Source organism: Salvia splendens, chromosome 10 (assembly GCF_004379255.2).
Source record: "Salvia splendens isolate huo1 chromosome 10, SspV2, whole genome shotgun sequence".
NCBI lineage: Eukaryota > Viridiplantae > Streptophyta > Magnoliopsida > Lamiales > Lamiaceae > Salvia > Salvia splendens.
The window spans coordinates 5,304,972-5,327,066 of NC_056041.1; the positions used below are offsets into that span (position 1 = coordinate 5,304,972).

Genomic DNA, 22,095 nt, shown 5'->3' on the forward strand with positions numbered 1-22,095 from the left:
AGAAATCAAAGCAATGAGGACCGACCGAGGTGGAGAATTCGCAACCAGAGAGTTTCTAGAATTTTGCAAAGAAAGCGGAATTCGGCGGCTACTAACAGTTCCGAGATTCCCCCAGCAGAATGGAGTGGCTGAAAGAAAGAACAAGATCATCGTTGAGATGGCTCGAAGCATATTGAAGACGAAGAATTTGCTTAAAGAGCTTTGGGCAGAAGCAGTGGCGTGCGTTGTGTACCTGTCTAACAGGTCTCCAAACAAAAGTGTTTGGGAAATGACTCCTCAAGAAGCTTGGAGTGGAAGAAAAACAGGGATCGCCCACTTGAGAGTATTCAGGAGCAAAGCCTATGCATATATACCAGATCAGACGAGGAGTAAACTCGATGACAAAAGCAAGCCATTCATCTTCATCGGGTACGACTCTAACACTAAAGGCTATAAGTTATATGATCCAAATTCGCAGAAAACTGTGATTAGCCGGGACGTGGAGTTCGATGAAGAAGGAGTACGGGATTTCGGCTCGGACAATAACTTCTCATTCATACCTCCGTTTGGAGATCAAAGAACAGGCGAGCAGACGGGAGAGGAGCAACAAAAAAAAACAACTCCACATGCATCTCCTACATCAACTGTCACAGGCTCGCCACCATTTTTTTTGAATGAAAGAGCCACACAACACACACGAAGTTTGGATGGAGTGTATGAAGACACCCAAAGGTTAGAAGATCTTACCTTGTTTTGCTTATTTGCTGATTGTGAACTAGTTAGCTTTGAAGAAGCTACAACAAGTGAAAATTGGCGAGTCGCGATGGATGAAGAGATCAAAGTCATAGAAAAGAATGATACGTGGGAGCGGGTGACACTGCTAAAGGGACACAAGGCCATTGGAGTTAAGTGAGTATATAAAATCAAGAATAACTCCAATGATGAAGTTGAAAGATATAAAGCCAGACTCGTCGCAAAAGGATATAGTCAAAGAGCTGGAATAGACTATGACGAGGTATTTGCTCAGCATGTCGAATGCTTGGAAGAATTTGACTCAATGTTTGACAACCCAACCTGCAAATAATGGCCTAAATCAAAAGGCACCGAACCAAGAACTGCTCGTTTCAAAGATGAGACATCCGTCAGCAAATACTTCTTATATGGGATTCCTAGAATTTCTAATGTTTCAAGATTCGGGGTACAGATTCTCAGCTCCGAAACCAAGGTTAAATCTTCAGTGTCATAAAGGTATTTGATTATAGACAGCTCTTTCAAACTAGTAGATTGGATAATCAAATTTCCACCTTTGTGAAAATAATTCAAACAAAAGACTTCCAACTGAGGAGTAGCACCCAATATTTGGTGAATCACATCTGCATTGGCACTTAATCCATCAAGCTTCAAACTCTTGAGTTTATTCCACTGCACACTCCCATAAATCTCCAAGTTACAAGATTCGAGTGACATCTCTTTTAGGGATGAACATGAGTAGAAACACGGTGCCACACGGTAAACTTCCTTACCATCTAAATTACTCCTAGATATTGTAGAATCGCACAACATATGTAAATGTAATTCTTCAACTCCATTTCTTTGGCCAAAACTCACCCACAAATCAACATCATTAAACATAAGTGATTATGCGAATGAAACCTGAATTTCAAAATCCTATTCCCATTCCAGCATAATAGAGCCTGATTAACAAAATTACGAAGCTTAATATCATCAAACAACATAGCACGATTATCGAAATTAAGAAAGGGAGCAGTGGTCCAAAAGCTCCTCCAGCGTTTGGATAGAAGAGATGTCCTAACCACATCCGTCATTGGTAACCTCCAAAATATGTCAAATATTAACACATCCGGCAACTCTCGTGGTATGTCGCGATGTAAATGCTTTAGGTTTTCCATCTCTTAATATTCAAAATATCAAAACCCTGAGACATAATCGAGTTGAAAATTAGCTCGAAGCAATAACATATTCTATCAAATCCATGAATATTTCATGCCACAAAACCACCAAAACTTAATCAAACTCAACGTTTACATGAATATATTCAAAGCAACAACAAATAATATCACAATCGACAAAATCAAAACCTCCAAACCATAAAATCAAACTCAAAATTTACCTAAACATATTCACAGCAATTACTAATAACGTCAAATCCTCGAATATTTCATTTCGTAAACCTCTTAAAAGTTAATTCAGCTAAAAATTTCTCCAAGCAGTGGCGCATAGTATCAAATAAAAAGCTCTGAAACAAATCAACTCAAAATTTACCTAAACATACCAAAATACTTCCTTCTATCGGTTTGCAAGTGGTGAAGTCAGTATTATGATGTATGAAAAGATATGAAAGTGGTGAAGTTGGAATATGAACAACCGTACTAACTCGTGTGCCTATGAAACAGAATGCCACCGAGACGTGGACGTGGACGTGGAGATGGACGTGGACGTGGTCCACGAGTAGGGCGCAATGGGGAGGAACGGTCCGAGGAGAGTGTTGGAAATCAACCCCCGCCACCACCACCACCTCCACCTCCACCTCAAGAAAAAGGATACATCAAGACATTTTTGAAGCAAAACCCCCCACAGTTTGATGGACTTGGAGAGCCACCAAAGGCAGAGGCCTGGATACGCGCCCTCGAGCGTATATTCGAGTTTATGGAGTGCACAGATAGGGAACGTCTCGCTTGTGTGACTTTTCAATTAACTGGGCCTGCAGATTTTTGGTGGGATACTAAGCGAAGAACAATGAACCCCGCACGCCGTGAGGCCCTGACATGGAATGAATTCAAGGAGGAGGTGTACAACAAGTACATTCCCATGAGCTACAGACGGGCAAAGATAGTTGAGTTCCACACCCTAAAACAAGGAAGCATGACGGTGACGGAGTACGACCGTGCTCTTTGTGAAATGACCCGATATGCACCTGAGTTGGTAGACACAGATGAGAAAATGGCCGAAAAATTTCGTTCTGGTCTTAGACACGAAATAAGGGTAGCCGTGGCCAGCCGTAGAGGAGTTACATACTCCGAGATTTTGAGTTGCGCTTTAGATGTGGAAGAGGCACTGCCTAAGGATGAGACGGTAGCGAATCCTACACCACCAACACCACAGCAACAACATAACTCTCGAGACAAGAGGAAATGGGATGGGGATCAGGGTCCATATGAAAATAAGAGGCAACAACATATCCAGACTGCTCCCAATCAGAGGGGTAATTTCCGACCTAGGATTCCTCCATGCACTATATGCTTTAGGAACCACCGTGGAGAGTGTAGACTCAAGTTTGATGGATGCTACAACTGTGGTGGAAATGGTCATTTCTCTAGAGATTGCCCAAGTAAGAATGTTGGAGTAGGTGTAAGGCAAAACGACCAAGGACCACGCCCACAACTTCAAGCAATTCAAGCCGACCCAAGAGGAGACCCAGCTCCACCCCCAAACCAATAGTAACATTGTGGTTGCGAGGAATACGCTTGAGAATTTGAAGATAAGATGGAGAGTACTAGGAAACGTTTAGTTATATTTTTGCAAATTTCGGGACGAAATTTTTGTTAAGATGGTAGATTGTAACGCCCGACTTTTCCCTATTCCTTTAAGTTGCTTTTGGATTACTGTCGAATTTTTTTTAGCCAACTATCGTTCCGTTTTATTTTGGAGAGTTTATGGAATTATTTTTATTTTGAGAGCCTATGGAATTTTTTTTTTTTTAAGAAGCCGAAATTTTAAATAAAGATTCAGTAGAGATCTTCTTCCTCCGTGATAAGATTTCCTTCATCCGTGATCTGCAATTAAATCACAAATAAATTCAAATTTATTCAAAATAAGGAAAAAAAAAAGAAAAGAAAAAGAAAATTCGAATCCTCCTCTCCCCCACGTTGAAACCGCTCCTCTCTCCCAGGAATCTCTCTCCCCACTCCACAAATCTCTCCAACTTCTCAACCAAATCTTCCTCCTCTAAATTCCTACTCCTCTATAATATTGCTGCTTATTTTCGTTCCTCTCCCTGCAGCAAACAGAGGAAGTCTGCAAAATTTCTACTCAAGGTAAGCTAAGTCCTATCGATTCACATCTAAACTTTCTCCTGCTCCAGAGTCTAACATCAAAGTGTTGCTTTTGGCAGTAATCAAATTCTCCAGCTTCAAGAACCAAACTTTTCAGATCCTTGCTGTGTTGATTCCTCAATTCACAGAGGTAATCTCCTACCCAATTCTAAACATGAATTATCACATTCTGCTCCATACACATCATTATCCGATCAAATCACACAATCAAAACCAATCGAATCTTTTAAGAATCAAAATCAAACTAAGAACGGAAGAAACATACCTTGAATAAAAACCAAGCTCCTCAGTTGATTCGGGTCGTTTCGGGGCTGTTCGGAGTTGTTCGGGGTTGGTTCGGTGATGGACGATGGCTGAATTGGCCGACGGCAGCAGCGGGCGCGGCTGAATTGACCGACGGCAGCAGCGGGCGCGGCTGAATTGGACGCCGGCAGTGACGGCGTGCGACGGAGCAGCGGCGCGACAGCAGCAGCTCTTCCGGCCGGCGACGTGAGATGAGTTGGAGGAACGACGGAAAATTTTGGAGGTTGAGAGCTCTGTTTTCTTCGACGGGAGAGAGAAATAGAGAGAGTTAGGGGAGAGAGGTAGATAGGCAGTGGAGAGGGAGAGGGAGAGAGAAGAGAGTGGCCGACGGGTTGATGGGGGGAGATGTTTCTTTTTTTTATTTTGGGCCATTTTGCTTTGGGCCTTGATTTAATAAAATTGGGCTTTTGTTTTAGATTTGGGCCTCATAAATTAAATGGGAGGATGTATTAAATCTATGAGATCCATTTAAATCTTTGGGCTTTAGTTTGTAATTGAAGGTATAAGGTGGAGAAAATAATTAAGACATGAGCTTTTAATTCAATCTTTGGACTAATCCTTTTAGGCCCTACTAAATAAATGGGAGAAATAAGGAGGGCTTAGATAATAATTAACTTGGATCAAATTAATTAAATCCTTGGGCCGATAATTTAATTGTGGGGAATTATTTATTTAAGTCTCAGAATAATTCAAAGTACGAAATAAATATAATTGCGAAGGGAAATAGTTGTGATAATTTAGTTATGCGCTTGTACAATTTTTGGGAATTTATTCCGACATCGTGGTGGAAATACGAGGAGCCAACGGAGGAACTTTGGGCGGCCACCGAATAATCGAAAACCGAGAAACGAGATAGACAATTTTTAATTAGGGTGCATGCATCTTATTTATTTACTTGATTCATTGTGTTGATTTATGTGCTATTTAAATGCTAAAGGTGATTCCCTGCAAGCGAGACGTGATATCAAGGGAAGGGAAATAATTTCGAATTAAGGACTTAAGCGAACGAGGTGGGCTTTCTTTTTAAATAAGGGCAATGCCCAAAGTATATTTTTATGTGAAAATGATATGAATATTTGTCATGCCGTGTTTTGTTTTATTCTATGGAACCTATCTGATGTGGCTTTTGCCATCAATGGATAATCGAATTCGGGTCTGTCTAGGGAGTGAGTCCCTATTCAGGCTAGTGTACACCTATGGAGATCGTGAGCCGTCTTTTGGGTCGGCCGGTCTAGTGACTTGGAATGTGGCCACATTCTTTGTCATCAATGGATCAGATATGGTAGACATCTATGGGAAAATGACTGATCAGTCGAATTTTACATTGGAAATGATTTTAGTGTCTCGGGCATTTTCAAAGTTAAACCTGAGGTCACTCAATGGTGGCATGATAAATACTTTTTATAAAATGTTTTCGGCATCAGTCCACTGAGTGCATCAAGTACTCAGCCCTGCATTTCTTTTTTAAAAATGTGCAGGTTGAGCGTGACGGGTGCGGTGGGTGTTGAGCAAGACTGTTGAAGAAATTTAAGTGTTTAGAATGTGTCATGTCTTCACACGTGGCATATTCATTCTCTCAAATGCTTCCGCTAAGTAGTTGTTCTTCTTTTGAGTTCGTGTATCGTTGAGATATTTTCATTTGGAGTTGTTGATTGTTGAGATACTCTGATTTTATTCGAGCTATTCCCAGTTGTTTCGAGCTATGGTCGAGTTGTGTTGTTTTTCCCCTTTCTTCCCCGCTTCTTTAATCCTCCCCTAGTCGCGATCAACCGTGTTTTCTATCCTTAGAAAATGTGGGCGTGACATTGGAATGATAGTGTATATAGTAAGTATTCAATCAATAATAGCTGCTAATCAAATGATCAAATTTTTTTCTCTTGATTTCATGCACTTTTACGTTGAAAGAAAATAAATGTGAAGAACTTTAGCACTTTCAATACTCTGTTCGGTATGAATTTGGTATAAAATTTATGAACATAAGAACTTTGGTAACAGACATTAAAGCTAGATAAATGACAATCTAAGTTTAATCATTAGTTGTCGTTTGTTACACAAGGAAGTTAGCAAGTGTGCTACATATGAAAACGGCATCAGCATACTCAAACAATGTAAGATTGCTCTACAGCACTGAATAAGCATATAGTACGAAAATACAATCCGCAAAATGAAACTATAATTGACACAGCACAGCAAGTCGAACGAAAGAAAAGGAAACCTAGCTTCCCTCCCCAGAGAAGCATACTGTTGCCATTGATATTTGAAAGAAAATGTACGACAACAGCTAGTAATTACACGTCGAACAAGACTATCAGTTAGTTGGCTGAGGCGTTCAGTATAACTTGGTGAGATTAAATGTGCAATTAGTCGAAGATCTCCACATCCCCAGCAGCTTCTGTGACACCAAAAACAAAGAATCTGATGCTGCAGGTGACTCGGTTTCATTTAAATAGAAAACAAACTTTTCTAGCTTGCTTGCGTATTTTAACATAATCTCAGTCAATGGAAATATGCCATAGCCCTCATACCAATAAGAAACCTCTGTTGTCCTCAACCGAAGAAGAAAGGACTCGGGGATATTTTCCTCAAACTTGAGTGACTCGGTGTCATCAAGGAGCCAGGCTTCTTCAATCTCATCAATGACCAATCTCTCCAACTGAGGGAAGATCTCTAGAATACCTACTACTTGTTTGCAGTCATACAAACAACATGTAAGTTCTAAGGATTTGACATTCTGAAAAGCTGAGTTCGCACATTTCATTTTCAAAGCTCCAAGCTCCTGATATAACCACAAATAAGTTTGATTATATTCATAACAAGATAGAGGCGAGCACTAATGTTGTAGGAATTCCCTCAAATAAAAGAATGTCACTAATTCCTTATCATTTGTGGATATTTCAATACTAGCATTTTACCTAGCTGCAATTGGTTATATGCTAATGACTTATAGAGCAAAACCTACTTGGCCAAACATAAAGAAGCAATGACAAAAACACTGGCCAACAAGTGTGCTTTTGATTTTTGTTAAAATCTCTATTATGCAATTGTTATGATCTCTACATACAAATTATTCCTCACTGATCATCTACAATAATTGTACAAGTCATAAAAGATAACGCCAAAGAAACCAAACCTTGGTGCAACAGTATTATAATTCAATGTTTTCCACATGTTGAATGCTTGGAAGAATCTGACTCAATGCGTTTGGCAACCCGACCTTCGACATATGGTCTAAATGCATCGAACCAAGAACTGCACGTGTCAATGATGAGACATCGGTCAGCAAATACTTGTATGGAAGTCCATTAATTTCTAATGTTTCAAGATTTGGGGTACAGATTCTCAGCTCCGAAGCCACAGATGAATCTTCACTATCCCATATAAACTTGTAAATAGAAGCTCCTTCAAACTAGTAGATTGGATACTCAAGATTCCACCTCTGTCCTTATATTTCAAGTTAAAGACTTTCAACTGAGGAGTGCCAGACAATATTGGTTAATCACATCCGCAATGGCCCTTATACCACTAATCTTCAAACTCTCGAGTTTATTCCACTGCACATTCCCATAAATCTCCAAGTTACAAGAATGGAGAGATAACTCTTTTAGGGATGAGCATGAGTAGAGGCACAGTGGCACACGGTAAACTTCCTTACCATCTAAACCACGCCTAACTGGTGTAGGATTCCACAATACATGTAAATATAATTTTTCCACTCCATTTCTCTGGGCAAAATTCACCCACATATCAACATCATTAAACATTGAACTCGCAAGCTCATGACGCAAATTAAACCGGAATTTCAAAACCCTACTCCCATTCCAGCATAATAAAGCCCGATTAACAAAATTCCGAAGCTTACTATCATCGCCAAACAACATAGCACTATTGTCGAAATTTAGAAAGGGGGCAGTGGTCCAAAAGTTCCTCCAGCGTTTGGATAGAAGAGATGTCCTAACCACATCTGTCATTGGCAACCTCCAAAATATGTCAAATATTAAACAATCGGGCAAATCTCTTAGAAGGTCCTCATGATTACATCTCTTTAGCTTTTCCATCGCCAAATAATGGTTTAATCAAGCTGAAGAAGCAATAACACATACTATCAAATCCTCGATTCCAAAAACATATCAAACTCGAAAAAAATCATATATACATTCAAATCAATAACACGTGTTGTCATAATCGATAAAATCAAAACATAATCAAACTCAAAATTTATGTAAACATATTCGAATTAATACCACATACTGTCAGCAAATCCTCGAATATTTCATTAGCAATCGAAAAAAATCAAAACTTGTAAAAGTTAATTCAGCACAAAATTTAACTCGACACACTCCAAGCAATGTCACATACTATCACAATCGACAAAATCAAAACCTCCAAAACTCATAATCAAACTCAAAATATACGTAAACCTATTCGAATCAATACCACATACTGTCAAATCCTACTCGAATATATCATTTAGCAATCGAAAAAATCAAAGCTTCTAAAAGTTAATTCAACAGAAAAGTTACCAAGCAATGTCACATAAATATTCAACTTAGAATTTACTTGCACTATCAAATCCTCGAATTATTTCACTAAGCGTCCTTCCCTCTCTTTGCTGCACCAAAAAAAATCTTTTTCGGTATTTACGGATTTAAGAAAAGGTAAATTGCCGTACACTATCAAATGATTCAAATCCTCGAAGATTTATTTTTATTTACCTTTTTAAAATACTAATAAATTTCAAGATTATTTTTTATTTACCATATTTACGGATTTACCTTGTATTGAGAAAAGATAAAGATATAGTATTTTCTAAAATAAAAATAAAAAAAGTAGTATTATATCTTTTCAGATACTCTTTCCATTACTAAGTTTTTCATATAGTAATTATATTTTTTATTTTTTTAATTACCTCCCCTCTTGAATAGCTCTCATGGTTTATAATAAAATATACTCCATATTTTTATTGAAGGTAAAAAGGTTGGCTAATTATAATAATGATTTTGATGGCTTGAATTTTTTTAAAAAATAAGCCTTTAATTCCAACTACATTACCACAAAAATATTTAAATTTAAAATTATTTTTAATTTCATAGACTCTCAATTTAATTTTGATACTCCATAAAACAAATATTTCAAAACGAAGTATTCAGTAGTCATCTACATTTAGTTCGTATGCACGTTAAACGCGATCCCAAAAATTGTCAATGATTTTTTTTTGGGACTATTTGTTTTCATTTTTTTTCCATTTTTCATTTTATTGAAAGGTACAATTAAATATTAATGTTTATAATTTTTCATTTTAACTAATGTGGTTGATTTACTTTTTACTTTTTAAATTTGAAATAATAAATCAAACTGTAGAAAACGGAGGGAGTATAATATTCAATAGTATAAGTTCTACTTATCATTTACTTTTTCCATTCATGAAAAATAGTCTCTTTTCAATTTTCTGATATCCATAAAAAATATAAATGGAAATTTTTACTCTCATCTTATTTTATCCACATTTTCTCCTCTATTACTTTACCAATTGCGCATAAAACCTGTGTCATTTACAAATTTGTCTATATTTTGTGGATAAAGCCGGTATATATAAGTGGGACTTATACATACCACAAACTTTTTTCTATCCATTTTTTAATATTTCTTAAAACTTGTACCATAAAAAAATAAGACTCTTACTCGGGAATTAAGGAAGTATCATACATTTGATTTCGCTTAGTTTCGTGTGCTTTGCGTTTTTTTGGTTTTTTATGTTTGTTTAACTAGTGGATGTTTTATCATGTGCTTTTTGTTATTGCTTGTGACTTGTTCTCTATCTTGGAGATAATGTAAGATAACTTTCAAAAGAATAAAGTTGACACACAACTTCATAATGTGTGTTGCTCGCAATATTTTTGGCTTGAGCATTTTATACATGTCAAAAACATCACTAATTTCATTATAAGTTTGGGATAAAATTGACATAGGGAATTAAAGGAAGATAAAATAACATTCTAGGTGTCATCAATAGTCAATTTCATGATGCAAGGAAGTTAGCATATTAAAAGAACATCACCTTACACCTAAAGTGAGACATTGCTCTATTGGGTTGAATAAAGCATATGCAATCCCAAAATGAGACCAAAGTTGATACATGCCAGCAAGCCGAACACAAGAAAGGGACACCAGTCGGTTCTCATGACAGAATGGTGAGATCAATCGTGCAGTTAGACGAAGATCTTCGCATCCTGAGCAGTTTCTGTGACACCAATAACAAAGAATCTGATGGTGCAGGTGACTTGATTTCATTTATTTGGAAAACAAACTTTTCTAGCTTGCTTGCGTATTTTAACAGAATCTCAATCAGTGGGAATATGCCGTAGCCCTCAGACCAAGTAACCTCAATTGTCCTCAACCGAAGAAGAAAGGACTCATGAGGGAGAATTGCCTCAAACTTGAGCGGCTCGGTGTCATCTTTGAGAGTGCCTTTTTTCATGTTTTTAATGACTAATCTCTCCAACTGAGGGAAGATCTCAAGAATCCCTACTACTTGTTCGTAGTCATCCAAACTACATCTAAGTTCTAGGGATTTGACATTCGGAAAAGCTGAGCGCGTACATTTCATTTTCATAGCATCAACCACCTGATATAACAATACATTTGATTATATTCACAACAAAATAGAGGCACTTCAAAGTTCAAAGGGATGCTGTAGGAATTCACTCAAAACCTAGCTGCATTGCTGCAATTAGTTATATGCTAATGACTTATAGAGCAAAACCTACTTGGTCAAACATAAAGAAGCCAAAAAAATAACACTGCCGCCACCAGACAAGTGTGCTCTATCATGTACTAATTGTTCTGATATCCACACACAAATTATTCCTCACTGCTCATCTAATATAAATGTTTAAGTCATAAAAGGAAACGCAAAGAGACTAACCTTGGTGCAACAGTCTGATAATGTCACATTTTCCGCTTGTTGAATGCTTGGAAGAATTTGACTCAATGGGTTCGAAAACCTGGTCAGCATAACATGGCAAAAAGTCGGCAAACCAAGAACTACACGTGTCAAAGATGAGACATCCGCCAGTGAATACTTCTTATATGGAAATCCTCTAATTTCTAATGTTTCAAGATTTGGGGTACAGATTCTCAGCTCGGAAACCACAAGTATATCTTCACGGGTTAAAATGTTCTTTTGAATATACAGCTCTTTCAAACTAGTAGATTGGATACTCAAGTTTCCACCTTTGTCAACATAAGTCAAGTAAAAGACTTTCAACTGAGGAGTACCAGACAATATTTGGTTAATCACATCTGCAGTGGCCCATATACTAATAATCTTTAAACACTTGAGTTGATTCCACTGCACATTTCCACAAAACTCCAAGTTACAAGATTGGAGTGTTAACACTTTTAGGGATGAGCATGAGTAGAGGCATGGTCGCACACGGTAAACTTCGCTACTATTAAAACCAGCCTTAGCTGTTGTATAATTGCACCACACATGTAAATGTAATTCTTCAACTCCATTTCTCTGGGCAAACTTCACCCACAAATCAACATTATTAAACATTGAACTCGCAAGCGCATGACGCGAATGAAACCGGAATTTCAAAACCCTACTCCCATTCCAGCATATCAAAGCCTGGTTAACAAAATTCCGAAGCTTACTCTCATCACCAAACAACATAGCACGATTATCGAAATTGAGAAAGGGGGCAGTGGTCCAGAAGTTCCTCCAGCGTTTGGATAGAACAGATGTCCTAACAACATCCGTCATTGGCAACCTCCAAAATATGTCAAATATTAACACATCAGGCAACTCTCGTAGTAGGTCCGCATGATTACATCTCTTTGGGTTTTCCATCTCTTAATCGGCAAAATATCAAAACCCTGAGATTTAATGTAACACATTCTATCAAATCTCGATGCCAATAAACCACCAAAACATAATCAAACTCGAAATTTACTGATATACATTCAAATCAATAACCCATGCTATCACAATCGACAAAACATAATTTACCTAACCGTATTCGACTCACCACATACTGTCAAATCCTCGAATCAAAACTTAATATCAATTCAGAACAGAAATTACCTAAACACACTCGAAGCAATGTCACATGACCACTGAAACATAATCAACTCAGAATTTACCTAAACGATACGCTATCAAATCCTCGAAGATTACCTCACAAAGCTTCCTTCTCACTTCGCTGCAGCCCCAAAACTCCTTTTCGTTGTACGTTAGTTACTGTGGTTCACGGTAAAACATTGAAGGAAGAATATGAATGTCATCTTTCAAAAATAGAAATATTAAGAAAAAGCAAAAATTTTAACCCACATCCGGTAAATAAAAAAAGTGATAGAAATAAAATTTGATTTAGAGAGAACCTCAGATGTCGATTATTTATAGAGAATTAGAGAGAACCTCAGATGTCGATAGTCTATTTCCCCCTCTCTCTCTCTCTCTCTAGGTCTACTCCCCTCCCTCCCTCCCTCCCCCGCGGACCCCCACCCCAACCTCCCTCTCTGCTACTCCTCTCCCACTCACCCCCTACCGGTAGGCATGCACAAATCGAACCGGACCGTCGGTTCACAAACCGGAACCGGCGACGGCGGTTAGGCGGTTAAAGCTGGCCGGTTCAGGTCAAAAAAAATCGTCAACCGTAACCAGCGGTTCAGCTGTTCCAACGGTAGGATTTCGGCTAGGGCGTACGTTTTCAGACTTTTTTCAGGCTAGTGTGCAGAAAACCGACAGTTTACGTCAAAAACTGACAGTTTTCGGCAGAAACCGTGAACTAAACATCCGGTTCAGACGGTAAACCGGCAGAAATTTAAAATCTGAACTTTTTTTTTTTCTTCAAATTTTACTCCTATAAATACCTCACTTCTCCATCATTTTTACTCACCATATTAACAAAGATTTTCTTCTCAATTTCTCTATTCTCATTCTCCCTAATTTCTCTATTTTCTTATCCTCATCCTCAGCTAATCTCTTTCTGTTGGCATAATTCTTGACATGAAAGTCAGCAAACAACGCCAAAAGCGAGGCATTAACAACCGCATTTAGGCACTACACCCCGGATCCCCTCGCAACCCGGGCCGGCCCCGAAGTGGATCCGGAGCATCCAACCCGACACCGCGAAGCTGAAGACGAACTGCAGGATCTGCAGGTCCGTGACCACGCGCTTCCACCGCGGCCTTATCCCAATCGCGCAGAGCAGGTAGTAGCCGTACATGAGCACGTGCACCGCCGCGTTGGTCACGAGCTCCACGGGAACAGCGACTGCCGCTCCGACAGCCACGCGCGGCACACCACCACGACTGCCGCGTGGTGGTACACGTGGAGGAGCGTGTCGAAGAGCTCGGCGATTTTGGAGAAGTAGAAGACGTGGGCCCAGAAGGTGGGGCCGCGTGGCGGGGTGTGGTTGGCTGGGAAGCAGATGGGCCAGGTCGGGGTGGGGGACTGGTGGAGGGAGGAGAGGGTGCAGGCGACGGCCATGAGGAGGGAGAGGAGGCTGTGGAAGGCGGTGATGAGGCGGAGGAGGGGGGGTGGAGGGAGAGGAGGAGGGTGAGGGTGAGGGTGAGGGTGAGGTGGCGACGGTGGCGAAGAGGAAGAGAGGGGTGGAGCCGGGGGATTGGTTGGGTATCCATTCGTATTGGCTGATGGTGGGGTGGTCGACCAGCCAGTAGTGGGCGGTGGAAGAGAGTGGACATCACGCGCCGCTGTGGAGAGGGGAGCTCTGGGGATTGGGTGAAGGCTATTTGAGGTCGGCCAGAGACATGCCCACGGTTCGTAAACCGGCGGTTCCGGTTCGGAACCGAACCGTGAGGCTATTTCACGGTTCCGGTTTCGGTTCGAAAACCGGTGGTTCCGGTTCCGAACCGCCGGTTTTCCGGCTGTTTTTTACGGTTTTTCACGGTTTCGAACCACCGGTTTCCGGTGGTTTTTCGCGGTTCTGGCTAGATTTCACGGTTTTCCGACGGTTTTTCACGGTTCCGGTTTGGAACCGTCCTGAACCCGCGGTTCCGGCACGGTTTCGGTTCATAAAATTTGGAATCGGAACCGACCCGTGGTTCAAAATATGGCGGTTCCGATTCAAGAAAAAGTCACGATTCCGATTCCGCAGTTAACCGCCGGAACTGAAAACCTTAGACATCTCAAGTCGGCCTATCAAATATTGGCCTCACAAGGCACCAATGAAGCTCTATTATTGTCTTTCTTCATTTTTTATTTCATAAATCGTAAATCTATACTCTATTATTGGGCTTTTATAGTTTTATTATTGAGCCCAAATTCGTAGAAGCCCACAAATCAAAGCTCACCTGGTTAATTCGTAGTGTTTCACAGATACTCCACATATTCCCTACGGTTTCCTTTTTACTATGTCTCATTCGAAATTATACTCCTACAATTTTTAAAATAGAAACGTTATTATCTTTAATTTTTTCTTTCTTTAACTTTACTACCCCTCTACTTAATTTACAAAACAATACTACTATATAAAATCTTTATAAAATCTTGTAACAAATAAAAAATGTTTCACTTAGAGCCGGACGAAATGAAGTATTGCAGATTTTTTTCAGTCATGAAAATAGAAAAATATTTAGTGCGTTAAGTGATGTCATACAGTTGCACAAAAATTAAAGAATAAATATTTTATAAATTAAGCGGTGTGATAATAAAATAAGTAGAATAATAAATAAATAATTTAAGGAATATTAAAAATATTAATTTTTTCTATAAAGGAATTACTGTTAGTCATCTATAATGGGATGTACAATGAAACGAAAGTAGTACTGTAATATATGCATCAAGACAATAGCATCTTAAGATAATTCATATCTATATAAAAAATTTATGTAAACAGCAAAATAAAATATGAAAAGAAAAAATCAAGAAAATAAAAAATTAAACTTTACATCATATCTTATGATGCATCCAAATACTCACTGCACATAGTAGAACATATACAAATTCTAAATTACAATGGTCTAATAATAAAGTGATTAAAGATTGAATTTCTATTCATTCATCTATAAATAAATATTTGTAAATTGGAAAAAATAGGCATTGGTGGCGAGGCAATAATTGTTTTCCTGTTTCTTAAATTCCACTCACACATTTTCTCTCTCACACACTTCACCTTTTTTCCTGACTGGGCTTTTTGCGCTCGGCGTTCTCTTAATGTCTCAAGCTGTGGGCTCGCTTGCTCTGTCTTCCGACATCGGTTCGAGCAGACGCCATTTTCTCATCCGCCGGCCCTCGGACTCTTCCATGAGGTGCTCGATGCGCCCCTTCTCAACATGACTCGTAATCAGGTCCCTCACTTTTCAATCATGATTTTCATTTTTTCTGTAAATCTCAATAAATCGTGCTGTCGATTGACACCGTTAATCACTGTGATTAACTTGTTTTGGGGATTTTGAGCTGCCTCGGCAATCACTGTGAGCTAGGGTTTTACGTTTACCTCGGACATTTGCTGGAATGTGCATACTTCGAAGAATTATAATATTGCAAACTCTTTTTAGGTTAATGTAAGTACTAACATATTTGTTTATGCTCGGAATCTGATGGTGGCTACTGAAATCGATTTTCGTGTTTGATGTTCTTGTTTGGTTGCTTTGCGCCGCCGGCTGATTCTCTTTAGTTTTCGAATGAGTGAGAAAATGTGGATTTTTCTATTAAACAGAGTGAGTTTGGTACGTTGAGCTGAGATGTGGAAATGTGTATATAGGCCGATAGTTTAAGAAACAAAATATTATGCTTAGAAGATCTGTAATTTAGCCATTGGATTTGGGTAAAACTGGTGGTTCCTCGTCATATGTAGTTGAAGCATGGCTTTTGCATTTCATTATTAGTTATTAAGGTTATTTCAATTGTAATAGGTTTCAGTTTATCACATAGTAAACCAGTTTGAACGTTGCAAATGAACCAATGACCCATTTGCTTTTGGCATTGGTTTTAAAAGAGAGAGCCGAAGGCACTAAAAATGAAACTTTTTTTAAACATATGAATGGTAAGCCTTTTATGCAATATACTGCTGAAGGTGTTTGCTTCATCGTTTTTTTGGACAGTATACTAGCTGTTGAGTGATTACTGATACGTTAAGTGTGTTTGATATTAAAGTATGTGAAGCTTGTTCTGAGAAACACTGTTACAAGCAAGTGACACACTAGTTTACACAACTGGTACTTGAATATGAATACCATGTGTTTTAAAACAGACTTTCTCAATACCTTCCCTGTAATTCAGAAGCAGCATTGTTCAATACTTCAATGGAGGATATTATTAATACATTTATGGATTATCTTTAGGACTCATAAAATAATATATTTATTGTATTTCAGGTGTTGGTTTTTGGATCATTTACTGAAGATGAGATCAGATCCATGCAGTGCCAGCCTCAAAAGAATGATACACAGATAATATTTGGTTCTTTGGATTTGGAAACTTTAAGATCCGTGGGAATTTTCAGTACAAAATTGACTGAGCTTCAATCACCTAATGGATCCGACCGTTCAGTACCTGATAATGCACCAAAAAAAACGCTGCCTAGTGACAGTGGAAGTATACCAGTGTCAGAAGCTGCTGTGGTGGAAGAGAATGGGCACGCATCAGTAGATTCTGATAGTGCACACAATTTTTCTATAAATTCAACCACAGAGCTGCCTGGTAGCAATGGACATGCATCACGAGGTTCCTCAGAAAATGCTGTTTTACATGATTCTGGAAATGGCATTAAGCATGTAAGCTCCACACGGAGCACCTACAAGGTTTCAAATTGGCCAAATCCTGTCCGTAAGACTTTTTTTCCTCGAGGTTTAGTCAACTTGGGGAACCTTTGCTTTCTCAATGCCACTCTGCAGGCTCTACTGTCATGCACTCCGTTTCTGGAGCTGCTGCATGAGCTTAGACATCGTGATATACCAGAGGTACCTGCTGAATCAGCTTTTATTGCATATTAAACTAATTTGTCTTGTAATCCAGCTCACAAGAGTTCCATTTCTTTTGAACATTGTAGATTGGTTATCCAACATTGCGTGCATTTGTTGATTTCATTTCTGACTTCGACATGCTCACTGACTCAGTTGAAAAGAGGATTGAGAATAATGCTCTTCAAACTGGAATACCATTTCGGCCTATCATGTTTGACTCCATATTGAAGAGTTTCACTCCTGATATTCCTGATAACTTATCGGGCAGGCCTAGGTTTGTGCATTGTGCTTCTTTATTCTTTTCCGTCTTACTCTGTTTGCCATATTTTTGTAGTCTCTCATATTGCAGTTATTATTTTGACTCCTATTATGATGAACTAGGGGCGCTTTTAAGGAAGTTTTATCTTTCCTGCACTGGATTGTAGATCTGTTTGTCATGGGGATAAACTAAGTACTATAAGTGCCCTCGTTTAGGAAGCATCTGGGTCCCATTTTGTTGACATTTTTAGTTGCAGTCATTAGTTCCAGTGGTAGTTGGCAGAGCCTCTAAATGTTTGCTTGTGCACATAATTATTATAACCATGGGCCCGTGCGAAGTAGAGAAATTAGTTTTTATTTTGTATGTCTATTCCATAAAAATGCTCACAATCAATATCAAAGGCAAGTAAGTAGTGTAACCCAGTTGAGATTCACATGTGATAGTACCATATTACTGCAGCTTTCTACTTAGGAAATTGATGTTAGGACCAATGGTATGAACTATGATGACTCTAAAACTTATAGTTTGAATTTGAATTATTTAAGATTATACTAATTCTATTAAACTGTAAATTTGGATCATTCATGACTTCATGTTTGTATTATGTATATATACTGGCATGCTGCATTGAATTATATCTTACCTAAAACATCAATGGTAGGTAAAAGAATAAACTGTTTTCTCAAGCATATTTTTTTACTATAGCATGTATCTATTTGTGAGTCCATCTTGCGCTGAGATATTATTAAGAGTTTCTTATAATCTTTGGGTTCTGCTTGACTTTCAGACAAGAAGATGCGCAGGAATTCCTAAGTTTTGTCATGCATCAGATGCACGACGAATTGCTTAAACTTGATGGGCAAGTTCCGAATGGAAATGGAAAAACTGCATCTTTAGTCTCTTCGACTGATGATGAAAGTGAGGATGACAGCTGGGAGACTGTTGGTTCAAGGAATAAAACTACAATAACAAGAACCCAGAGTTTTCTACCCTCGAAATTGAGTTCCATTTTCGGCGGTCAATTAAAAAGTGTGGTGAAGGCAGAAGGTGGGTCCAGTTTTTGAGTTCCCAATATATATATATATATATATTTCATTTGTCATCGTTAATCCTTCCCAGTTAGTTTTCATTCTTAACTATAATGCCTTTCCATGAATTTTAGTAATCACTATTCACTAATCAGCTATACTTGCTACTTTGAGCAAATAATTGGCTGGATAATCAGCTGTACAGTAAATGTTGCTTGACTGGTCTAATTCTTGAAGAAGTAACACCCATAAGAATCATCATGCCAGGTAAGATAAATATTAAATCGGTTTGAACCTCCAGAAGTCATGCTTCATAGTTGGTGGTGGATGAAATCATCTAAATGACAACCATGCCCTTGAAAGGACAAAAAGTAGTGGGCTTTGTTTGTAGAAGTTCATTAAAGGGAAAGTACTGCATGCATTTTAACTTTTAAAAGAGTTTTTACTGTGTTATCATGTGCAATAGTACAATATTAAAAGATTGATTCTTCTGTTCTCATCAACATAAAACACTTGACTTTCATCCACCCTGTCCTCATCTCATGTTTACATTCATACTGACTGCTATCATTTGTATATAAACTCATTGAGTATCTTGTATTTAGCAGGGAACAAGGCATCTGCTACCATACAGCCATTTATCCTGCTCCACCTTAATATTTGTCCCGAGTCTATCTGTACAGTAGATGATGCACTTAAACTGTTTTCTGAACCAGAAACACTTGAAGGGTATAGAATATCAGCAGCTGGAAAGGTATACCTTATGTTATTATTAATATTGGCATTCAAATAGTTTGATATGGGCATCCCTGCTTTTTTCTTTCCCCTTCTTTCCATTCTATCTCATATCCTTTGGCGCTTTAAACTTCCTCTGCATAATTTTTTTTTATCATACACAATAGAACAACCTCAAATCTAGCAATACGTTGTTTAAAAATGAATGGCTGGGTTGCAACTTCTCTGCTATCTCCTGTGGTGTCAGGATTAGTTTATTCAATTTCTCATTTAAGAAATCATGTTTATGATGAAATTTCCTACTAAGATCATTGTTTCCAGTTTGACTTGGTCTCAGAGGCTGGGTAGGAATGTAAAAACATATGCATCCAAATGCCAGACCGAAAGTACAATTAGAAGTTCCTGCAAGGAGTAGTTTCTTGCATGCAGATTACACCTCAACGGCTGTACTATAAGTTCTCTCATTTTGACTGTGATATTCAGGCTGAGGTGGTTACTGCCAGCAAATCAGTTAAGATTTTGGAGCTTTCCGAAATTATGGTATTACATTTGATGCGCTTTAGCTACGGAAGCCAAGGAAGCACCAAATTGCACAAAACAGTGCGTTTTCCTTTGGAGCTGCTTGTTGGCCAAGAATTGCTTGCATCTTCAACTGAGGTGATGCTTGCCTCTCTTTTTGATATTTTCTCATAACTCACAGTATGTAGTATATATACAAATGTATAGGGGTAGAATCATGTAGAAACTTTCTCCCTCTAGTAATCTAGGAATCATGCTTCTTTATATACGATAGTGCTTATTTTGTGATAATGCTTTTTATATAATGTTTCATTTAAATGAATGGTGAGAACTTTTCCTAGGGTAGGAACTGGGAACTAATATGGATCATTGATCTTGGTATGAACAAAAATTGTCATGAAAGAATTAAATGAGAGTGTGGTTTTTACATAAAAAGCATTATCATCCCTATATATAGAAAGAGACAAGATCAAATGAGAGTGTGGTTTTACATGAGAAATGAGAAAACATGTACTAACTACAAACACTTGAATGAATGAACAAATAAATGTAACATATATTTGTTCATTGTCTATTCATGGATTTTTTGCTTTTGTGCTTGTGTTTATTCTAACTGAACTCATTCCTATTTATATATATACACACTTGACACTTCTCCATTAGACTTTTTAGCATTATATGATTGACCCTATCATAGCCTTTCTATTATTTGTTTCCCTTCCTTCCATAGAAGGATTCAGTTTCAACTTTGACTTAATCCCATGTTATTAATTTATTATAGTTTATGCTTTAAACCAGTTACAAAAATTTCTGCATAAGAATTTGGAGGAATGTTTGTAAGATTCCATATTTGCTAATACCTGCCATTTATTTTCTCTGTTAGCATGAACTGCTGATGAGTTGAGATTCAGTAAAAAAAAGTAAAATGGGCCCAATCACAAAGAAAGACATGTGAATGTGCACTGATGAACTTTCTCAATCCGTAGTTCCAATTGTGGAACATCAAATTAAGTCTTATAGGATAATAATGTGCATTTTCCTATGGGATGATTTAGTTTGAAAATGTGTTTAAAACAGTTTGAGCTTTTGCTATGACACTTGACAGTTACTGCAAAGTGAAATTTAAGGTGAAAATTTTAGTTCTTTGTCTCTTTCATCAGTACATATAATATTGGTACTAGGCAACTGGATGTTTCAGTTTCAGTGTAGAAGAAGTCGTGTAAAGCCTTTGAATTAATACTGCAGGGGTGTTTATTTACATTAACCATCTCTGATCTATTGATCCTTTGTTGCTTTGATGACTTATCCTGAAAGTCTGTTAGACCTTGTTCATGACTTGTCGCATTGAGCATCGTATATGATGCTAATATTCACTGTTGATTGAAAATCTTCCAAACTGGTCAATGTAGGCTAAAAGATATGAACTGGTAGCTTCGATCACTCATCATGGCAGGGATCCTTCAAAGGGACACTACACTGCAGACGCACTTCACCCCAATGGTACATGGCTGCGCTATGATGATGCCTCCGTCACACCCATTCCTAAAAGCAAGGTGCTGCACGACCAGGCGTATGTTCTCTTCTACAAACAATTGTAGCTACTATGTACCCAATTGTACATGTACCCTATTAGGTTGCACGAGTATAGAATCTGGAGATATTGATGACAATAGCTAGTGAACGGAGAAACAAAATAGTCTGGAATTATTTCAATGATTAAGAAGCATGTGATTCGACTCGAACCAGCTTTCGGCAGTTTGGATTATGCTGATTGTGAGTAGGCGAGCCAGGGTCGATTGTGCTGAAATTGGGGTGAACGGAAACTACTTATTGAGAAGATAACTATCCAACTGCACTATTTTTTTAGCTAATTTTCCTACTTATTTGCAACAGATTCAAAGATGTGTACGATTTTATGCAGTAGTTATTGCAGGGTTTTCAGTTTTCACAGTAGTTGGCTTTGAAGGTCATGTGTAATATTCGAGAGAAGATATTTCTTTCAATGCCCTCATTTTGGGTGAGAGAATCTTGATGAATGAATTGAAATTCCAAACAATAGATTATCTAAGGATAGCGAAAGCTTGATATGAATTGAAATTCCAAACTATACGTTATCAAGTGGAGTATTCGATTATAGATAATGTATACTGAAAACTGACGAAATAAAAATATGCAAGTAAATATTATAGCGGTTAATCTAAAGATAAAAACTTCGAAAAACTATCTTTTTCTAGTAGTATATAGTTGCAACAGATAAATTATAATTTTA

At 38.1% G+C, this 22,095-nt stretch overlaps 2 protein-coding genes, 2 long non-coding RNA genes and 1 pseudogene across 6 annotated transcripts; 1 reads left to right on the top strand and 4 right to left on the bottom strand.

Moving 5' to 3' along the window:
- Positions 1–1,545: 1,545 nt before the first annotated feature.
- On the bottom strand, positions 1,546–4,672 carry LOC121751499. Its single transcript, XR_006040101.1, has 2 exons — positions 4,318–4,672; positions 1,546–1,915 (listed from the first exon to the last, which is right to left on the bottom strand). It is a non-coding gene; the product is annotated as an uncharacterized LOC121751499 (long non-coding RNA).
- A 1,672-nt stretch (positions 4,673–6,344) lies between these two features.
- On the bottom strand, positions 6,345–7,814 carry LOC121750601. Its single transcript, XR_006039898.1, has 2 exons — positions 7,486–7,814; positions 6,345–7,131 (listed from the first exon to the last, which is right to left on the bottom strand). It is a non-coding gene; the product is annotated as an uncharacterized LOC121750601 (long non-coding RNA).
- A 2,420-nt stretch (positions 7,815–10,234) lies between these two features.
- On the bottom strand, positions 10,235–12,813 carry LOC121751573 (putative F-box protein At1g49610). Of its 2 annotated transcripts, XM_042146335.1 has the most exons (4): positions 12,738–12,813; positions 12,535–12,597; positions 11,278–12,233; positions 10,235–10,977 (listed from the first exon to the last, which is right to left on the bottom strand). In XM_042146335.1, the coding sequence occupies exons 3-4, from the start codon at positions 12,205–12,207 to the stop codon at positions 10,531–10,533; spliced, it is 1,377 nt and encodes a 458-aa protein (XP_042002269.1). In that variant the 5' UTR covers positions 12,208–12,233; positions 12,535–12,597; positions 12,738–12,813; the 3' UTR covers positions 10,235–10,530. The 2 variants fall into 2 exon arrangements, with proteins under 2 accessions (XP_042002269.1, XP_042002268.1); XM_042146334.1 differs by having other exon boundaries at positions 12,501–12,795.
- A 43-nt stretch (positions 12,814–12,856) lies between these two features.
- On the bottom strand, positions 12,857–13,907 carry LOC121751574 (annotated as a pseudogene).
- Positions 13,908–15,419: 1,512 nt separating this feature from the next.
- Positions 15,420–21,882, top strand: LOC121752508 (ubiquitin carboxyl-terminal hydrolase 24-like). 2 transcript variants are annotated; one of them, XM_042147619.1, is made up of 7 exons: positions 15,420–15,668; positions 16,698–17,282; positions 17,372–17,559; positions 18,332–18,591; positions 19,181–19,326; positions 19,791–19,964; positions 21,236–21,882. In XM_042147619.1, the coding sequence occupies exons 1-7, from the start codon at positions 15,654–15,656 to the stop codon at positions 21,422–21,424; spliced, it is 1,557 nt and encodes a 518-aa protein (XP_042003553.1). In that variant the 5' UTR covers positions 15,420–15,653; the 3' UTR covers positions 21,425–21,882. The 2 variants fall into 2 exon arrangements, with proteins under 2 accessions (XP_042003553.1, XP_042003554.1); XM_042147620.1 differs by lacking the exon at positions 15,420–15,668 and adding an exon at positions 15,718–15,884.
- The last annotated feature ends 213 nt before the right edge of the window (positions 21,883–22,095 follow it).

Coding starts and splice junctions, on each gene's coding strand:
- LOC121752508 (XM_042147619.1), top strand. Junction 17,283..17,371: donor GACATCGTGATATACCAGAG/GTACCTGCTGAA, acceptor TGAACATTGTAG/ATTGGTTATCCAACATTGCG. Junction 19,327..19,790: donor GAATATCAGCAGCTGGAAAG/GTATACCTTATG, acceptor TGTGATATTCAG/GCTGAGGTGGTTACTGCCAG.
- LOC121751573 (XM_042146335.1), bottom strand. CDS start 12,207: ATGGAAAACCCAAAGAGATGTAATCATGCGGACCTACTACGAGAGTTG. Junction 10,978..11,277: donor TATCAGACTGTTGCACCAAG/GTTAGTCTCTTT, acceptor TTGTTATATCAG/GTGGTTGATGCTATGAAAAT.